The following is a 7,813-nucleotide window of genomic DNA, read 5'->3' as shown; positions in this document are numbered from 1 at the left end:
TGCTATTCTAAAAGATATTACTGCTGATGCAAAGATCTTTTTCTTAGAGGAATTATGAAGAAAGTGAAAGAGGATGGGAGTGGGGAGAGGAACAAAGATTACAAAGAGGGAGTATTCAGGTTCATGGTTAAGAGGCAGAGCTTGATTAAAAAGATCCCAATATGGAACAAGTGGCTGGGTATCCATAGTTATCATTCCAACCCTAACAATTGTAACGCTTCCAATTATATCCAAATGGTTAAAATAGTAAGAAACCTGCTAATTATAGATTCCTTTGTTTTCTGCTACCAAACTATGGATAATCATTTTTAGCCAAGAGTAAGACTGGTCAGGAATCGTTCTCATCTGGAGCCCAGGGCTCCTGGGCCGGTGAAGACAGCGGGAGCGTGTGGGGCTGCTGCCACCACATTCTTGGCAGCATTCTTACCAGGGGACTCTCAGCCCAGACTGCTGACTCCACAGACTTTACAGTATTTCTTTGCTTTTCTGGAATCATAATGCCACAAAAAATAAAGACAAACTTTCTTATTAAAAATTGATTTAGTTCCAAATTATAAGGATGTAGAAAAACAACCTATATTCCTATTATATTGTTTTTATATTCCTTTACAAAAAATTAACAGCAGCTGTAACGTTTCAGGTATTGTAAGGACAATGCTATCTTACAAATGGCTGAAGGATATAGACAAGATGTTGTGCTGTCTTCCAAAGCTCACAAAGCGGACAGAAAAGGCCTTTGCTTTTCCTTGGCCCCATGAAGCACATCTCCACCCCACTGGTCAACAGCCCCAAGCGACCCTCGCTTCTCTGAGTCAACTTGCTCTCTATGGCTATGAGACCAGAGCTCCACCTCAAAGCCCAGAAGAAATGCTGGCAATACATCAATCCGAGCGTTTCCCGAGACCCAAGCACGTTTAGTCAGTGCTTTCCTTATTTGTCAAGAGCTATCACACCAGTCATTGTGCAAAATGCAAACAGTCCAATGTTATTTCGGTAAGTTTCTCATAATGACAAGATGAAATCAAGAGGAATGGAAGTGTGCATAGTGAAACATCTGAGACGCAAAGGCAAGTCAGGAGGGAAGATGCAGAAATGAACGAACGTGCACACTTAATGAATACGCCATCTTTGGGGTTTTTCTAACGTATTCTGAAGCTATAACATTCCAGGATATTTGTGAATAGGAATGCAGCGGATGTCTTACATCATGCTTCTAATTGGGACCTTCAATATTAAGGCATTTACATTCACGCCTAAGATTATCCACATTCTTCTAGGTACTTGAAGGACAGGACTGAGGAAGAGGAATCAGTCAGGAAGGCAGGGCACCGATGTCCTGAGAGCATCGCACATGCTCTAATGTAGCAGCTGGAGTTCAGGTAATTTTTCAGATACAGGTAACAGTTGTGAGAAGCAATGCTGCAAGAGAGGCAGAATTGAACTTTACAGTGTCTTTCAATCATGTTATCTCATTCCTGCTATTGCAGGTGATCTTGGAAAAGCCTGTCTTTTCTTCACTGAATTAAACTGCCTTCTTTGATGTGTGTGTGGTTTTGTTAAAATTGGAGGATTCCTGTGCAAAGACCACGAACCAGAGAAGCTTCAAGACGGAAGCAGAACTATTATAAGAAGAATCTTTCGCTTCTGAGTAGGGACACACATTTTCAACTTAATAATTTATCTTAAAATAAATTAAAAAAATGTTCCATAGCACAAAACAAGCACACAAACAACAGACAATATCTTTTTGTCTTTGGTGCACACACTCATTTCCTAAATCATTCAAGTAACAGCGTCTCTGATTTCTTGGGGAGGGATGGAGCTGAAAGTCTGAAGGCCAATGAATGACTTCCACTGTTGCCATGCCTGGATGCCTGAGATGGTCTGGAGGGCCTGCGATTCTGGGAGCAGCAGCGGAGGTTCAGAAGAGAAGAACAGTGCGGGGCAGGCAAGGGGCAAAAGAGCCAGCCCTGCATCGGTCCTTTGAGCCCAGTCTTTAGTGGGGGCATTCTTTGTTCTCATGCCCATATAGAGAAAACTAAAAATAATGCAAAGATTTACAATTCTTTAGATGGTGCTCAGAAAGCAGGACTACTATTAGTTTCTGTTAACGTGACAGTCCACTTGGTGCTGCTCAACTACAACAATGGAAGAGAATAGTCTTCAAAGAGAAAGGAACTCCAGGATGTGAAATAGGCACTTGCTATTAAACTTGCCTATTCAGAAGTGGTTAAGGACTTAATACTGTTTAGAGACTATCACAGACCAGAATTACATTTCAAAAATGTTAGGATGCATTTATCTATATACCTCTCCTGTCTGACTTCAGACTCAAGAAGTGATACCCTAGTCTAAGCTACGAGGTAAGTCTGGTGTTTTCAGCCCTCATCTGAGACCCAGTAGGGGTGCTAACAAGAGGTGTAGTATTAGATACTGTGCAACCCTGCCTACTAAACACCAACACTAATCCAGTGGACAGTCTCTAAAGGCAGAGGCTGTAATACCAGATATACCGCATTGTCCCGTGGGCTCCAAACCAGTAGTCTTTGAGAACAGGTACCAGGTCCAGAAGCATTCTTGCTATGATGGAGATGGGGTGTGTGTCAGGAGGCAGAAAGGCCCAGGACTCATATTAGCACTCAGTGTTCCATTTATTTGCAAGATGTCACACAAGTAGCACTCTCCCCTGTTTTTCACTGATTTGATTCAGAACATCAATAGTATCTCTGATCAAGGTCTCAAAGATCCCATCAGCTAGTTGCATCTTCACACACAACTCATCTTCATCATAGTTCACCCACTGTGCCTCCTCTTCATGGAGCTCCTGCACCTAGAATTTAGAAAACACAAAGGTTAGGGTTACCATAAAAGCTAGGAAATATATTATATTTGATGGTTTTGCAGTCCCATCCATGGGAAAACAGGCCAAGGAAATAAACCAGAGAAAAAGGATAAGTTATATGATTCTATCAACAAACTTTCAAAGTTGCAAAAAATATCAAAAAACTCAACTGCCAACTAAAATAAAAGTGGTTTCAAAACTGTCAAAATGGAATTTAACAATATTCCAGTATTTTATAGTTAGTAAGGATCGCAAGCATGTTGTCTATGTTAACAGAAGATAATGTGTATGAGAACTTAAGGAGAGAAGAAAGCAAGTTACTAGCTATATAGCTTTACAATTATAAAACGCATATATCCAAAGACAATACTGGATATGATTCTGAAGTATCTATACTAACTAGTATATATAAAAGGCTTTTATGCAAAGTGTCCCCCCTCAGGAGGTCGACCAGGAGACCCAGAGTTCAATCGCTCTCTATGATGTGCACTGACCACCAGGGGGCGGCACAGAATGAAGGAAGGCCCCTGGCAGCTGGCAGCCAGGGAAGGAAGGCCCTGGCTAGCAGCCGGAAGGCCCTGATCAGCCCTGATCGCCGGCCAGGCCTAGGGAACCTACCCGTGCACTAATTCCGTGTACCGGGTCTCTAGTTATAAATAAATGAATAAAATTTAATATGCATTAGAGTACTTTAAAAAATGTACTATTGCTTAAGCTTATTTTTAAAAATCACTGTTATACAATAATTGTTTCTTTTGCATTTTAGGACTTTGGGATTCCTATGGTAAGCCACAACTAATCAAATTAGAACTGCCCAAAATTTTTTGCTTGTTTACAATAAACATTTTAAAAGCTACTTATAAAAGAAACATATCAGACTTATTATATGTAATGATGCCAGTGAGATGGAGGCTAGGTGGGGAAAGTAATTATAAACCCCGATCCAGCCCCAAACTCAGCAGTTATTGTAGTGATAAGGGTGTCTAACTAGAAGTCTAACTGGGCAAAAAAACCATGACAACAGGCTCCCGACTTGCCCTGATTACAGTTGCATCTTTTAAAAGACAGAGGCGAAGAGGGGAATGTAGTTCCCATTACGAGGAAATGAGAAGATTCCTGGGAGGAAGAGACCACATCATCCAGGAGCCTGGGCAAACAAGAGGGAAGAACAGTGTTGGCCAACACATTCCCTTGGCCAGGGTTGACAAACACACGATGAGGTGGCTGCTCCATTCTTTCTCTTTGAGGAGGGATGTTTGAAGGCTATGTAAATATTCATTCCTTCATTCCCTAACTTACGCTCCATGAACAGATATGCCACCCAAAAGGACTCTTTGGTCAAACACGTTTAGAACACTGCCTGTGCGAGTGTCACAATGGACATGAGCCTATTAAAGAGAATTCCACCAGGAAAGGACTTGTTTAACTCAGAGTTGCCTCTATTTGTTTTGTGTGGATATATAAGAAATATTTTCACCTAGTAAGGAACTGGTGCTCCTCTCTTATGAAGAACGCCTCATGTAACAGCCCAATGCAACACTTCCCAAGCTGGTGCTGAGAGAGAACCATGTTCTGGGAAAGCTAACAGGTGTGTCCCCCACAAAAGATTTCATAACTCCCATGAATTTGTTTATTTGTTCAAACCAAGTTGCACAGCTTTCCTTTTTTATGTTATCTCAGCCGTTAGCATTAAATCTGTTCTCTGAGCAATTTCCTCCCCAATAACATTTGGAAAGCATTGTCCTAAAGAAGTCACTTTGCCCTCACAGTAAAAAGACAGGCTCAGGACGTTGTCCCTTAGACTCTCAGTGTATCCTGATGAGCCCCCACAGTGCTCTCATCAGTAGCAGCAAAAGCTTTGCTTCTCCTTAAGAACAGAAGCTATTCCCTCTCAGCTGGTGAGAGCTAACAGGTTCTCTGTTTTGCTGTGGCCACCAGAAAGCACAAAGCCAACTTGGAACTTCACCTATGGCAACCAAGGGATCTTATAACCTGCAAATCTGCCTCCATTTTTCTCTTCTGGTTTTTAGAGTCTATTCTATTCTATTACCATTTCCCCTGCTCCTGAAGATGTATGTGTGTGAATCAATGTGCGCGATATATAAATCAATTAAATCACACTAACAAGTCAGTGTAACAATAACTTCATTTCCCTTTTTTTCGACAGGGTATTAGCTGGTAGGAAAGAGAAATGTGGACAGAAGTCAGCAACACCTGTCAGGTCTTCCACCATATCCTTTGCACAAGATGAGGAAATAGAGATGTCAGGTAGGTGGATTTGTACTTTTTTGACTAAAGAACAAGACAACTATCAACCTGGAAGGAAGGTTCTGCCTGCAGGACATGGGCGCTTCTCCCCGTGTTCCCAAGCTCTCCTGTGCCTGCTCCGCTGTAAAATCATCCCATGGAACTGTATTCTGTGAGCCCCTCGAGATTTTTCTTTTTATTTATGATTCCTCAGTGACCAGGACGGTATTACAAGTAGGTGTCACATATCTGGCATATGGATTTTTCAGTGAGTGCTAAAAGGCTGTCTGTCTTTGGCTCTGTCCAATGCACCATTTTAATCTATGACCTAGGCCCGTGGTCGGCAAACCGCGGCTTGCGAGCCACATGCGGCTCTTTGGCCCCTTGAGTGTGGCTCTTCCTAAGCCTTAGGAGTACCCTAATCAAGTTAATAACAATGTACCTACCTATATAGTTTAAGTTTAAAAAATTTGGCTCTCAAAAGAAATTTCAACCGTTGTACTGTTGATTTTTGGCTCTGTTGACTAATGAGTTTGCCGACCACTGACCTAGGTGAAAACAAGCATATCAATTTTAGAGGTACATGAAGCTGGGAAATACAACAACCGTGTTAGAAGAAAGAGCCCAAAAATGCATTGGTACCTTGGAAAGATGGGCCAAAGTTATCAAGATGAAGTAATAAAATAAGATCCTGTACTTGGGCCCAAAAAATAACTACAAAAGCACAAGTTGAGATTTTGGTCTTAGGATTTTTCTAAGCTTTTGTGGGTTCCTTGAGAATAATAAAGATGAAAATAAGCAAATGTTATTAGAAACTCTATGAATCAAAGTACAGCCACGTGCCACTGAGGGATGGGAACATGTTCTTAAGGAATGTGTCGCTAGGCAATTCCATCACTGAGCAAACATCACAGAGCGCACTCACACAAACCGGGATGGTATGGCCCCTACACGCCCAGGCTACGTGGTACAGCCTATTGCTCCCAGGCTCCAAGCCTGCACAGTCTGTTACTGTACAAAACAACCTAAGATTAAATCAAGCACAAGAGAAAATGATGCAATCAAGAAACTCAGTAAACTGGAGATGCATGAGCCATCCGGTCTTACAGCAAATCTTTTTTTTTTTTAGTGAGTAGCAAGAGTGCACTCTAAAATAACAAGAAGTATAGCATAGTAAATACATAAGCTAGTAACAGAATTATGTACTGTACATACTTATATGTGCTACACTTTTATACAGCTGGCAGTGCAGGTTTGTTTACACTAGCACCACCACAACACATAATATTCTGCGACAGCTAAAATGTCATCAGCAATATGAACATTTCAGCTCCATTATAATCTTATTGGGACCACGGCTGTATATTGATTGGTCCATTGTTGACTGAAACATTGAATCATAAGGGGATTCAATCATTAGCTAGGTGGTTTTGCTGCAGGATTTGAATGTTAAGTGCAATTCTACCTACAGTAGGAATATTTTTCAAAGTTACTGTATACAAAGGACATACAAAAGTTGGTCTAATTATAGCAGTACTCCCTATACTTGACTGTATAGTATATAGGAAAAAGGAGGAGGGTGTATGACAGTGCTAATGTAAGCAATTCACAAAATATTACATGGTCAGTTCTGAGCACTGCATTTACAGAAGGGCACTGACAGAGCTAAAGCTGATATTATAGAAGGGACTGAGAAACTCTACCAGACAACAGGAAAGAATACCAATGTTTAGCAGGGAGAAAAAGACTCAGGTGAAACATGGCAGATGTTTCAAAGGTGTGTAGGACGAATTAGAATTGTTATATAAAACCTCAAAGCAAATTAGAATTAAATATGTAAAGATCAATTTAGACTTAACATGAGAATTTACCAACATTATAAGTAGAAACTCAGAAGCTATCCAATACCTTATCAGATCATAAGGGGATTCAATCATTAGCTAGGTGATTTTGCTGCAGGATTTGAATGTTAAGTGCAATTCTACCTACAGTAGGAATATTTTTCAAAGTTACTGTATATAAAGGACATACAAAAGTTGGTCTAATTATAGCAGTACTCCCTTATTCATGGTTTTGCTTTCTGTGGTTTTAATGACCCACAGTTAATCTTGATCTGAAATATTAAATGGAAACTTGTAGAAATAACAATTCAGAAGAGCAACTGTTTATTATAAAGAGTTTAATATAATTTGCCATGTCACAGGGGCTTTAAAAGGGCAATGGTCCTTTTGAGGCCACCCCTCCCTGTATGGACTCCATCATCCCTACCCGTTCACTCCAACAGTTACCTCCTCCTCTGCATCATCAGATTTTCTCCTTTGAATTCCTCCTACCAGCCTATTTCTCTCCAGCAGAAAAAACCCTCTCGTCACCAATTCCCTCTTTACTATTTTCTTTACAAAAAATACTCCATTGAGTTAATTACTGTGAGGATCAAATAAAGCATGAGAAGGATGATGAACTGTAAAACACTAAACAAATGTTTATCTGAGTATATGAAGCACTAGAGAAGTACATACTTGGGGAAACCTAATCAACTTAAGTATTACTCATTTTTAATTATATGAATGTAAATATAGACAAAATAGGAAGTTCAGAATGAAAATATTTAGAGATAAACCTGAACCCAGTAACATCTGAGTTTCCTAAAGTTCGACTCAGGAAAAAAGGACAAAAGACCTTTTTTTCCCCTTTCCTTTTTGTTTGTTTGATAAATGTTTTTCT

The 7,813-nt window shown here is 40.3% G+C and overlaps 1 protein-coding gene across 1 annotated transcript in view; it reads right to left on the bottom strand.

The window, feature by feature from the left end:
* Positions 1-1,755: 1,755 nt before the first annotated feature.
* CEP350 (centrosomal protein 350) overlaps positions 1,756-7,813 on the bottom strand; it is a 103,520-nt gene continuing 97,462 nt past the window's right edge. Inside the window, exon 39 of the mRNA XM_081112357.1 lies at positions 1,756-2,830. Coding sequence (XP_080968483.1) covers positions 2,666-2,830 — 165 coding nt within the window. The 3' untranslated portion in view covers positions 1,756-2,665. The remainder of the gene's footprint in view (positions 2,831-7,813) is intronic.

The sequence above is a fragment of the Myotis nattereri genome, assembly GCF_964212035.1.
Source record: "Myotis nattereri genome assembly, chromosome: 18".
NCBI lineage: Eukaryota > Metazoa > Chordata > Mammalia > Chiroptera > Vespertilionidae > Myotis > Myotis nattereri.
The sequence above is the reverse complement of the archived record's forward strand: the minus strand, read 5'-3'. Positions and strand labels throughout refer to the sequence as shown.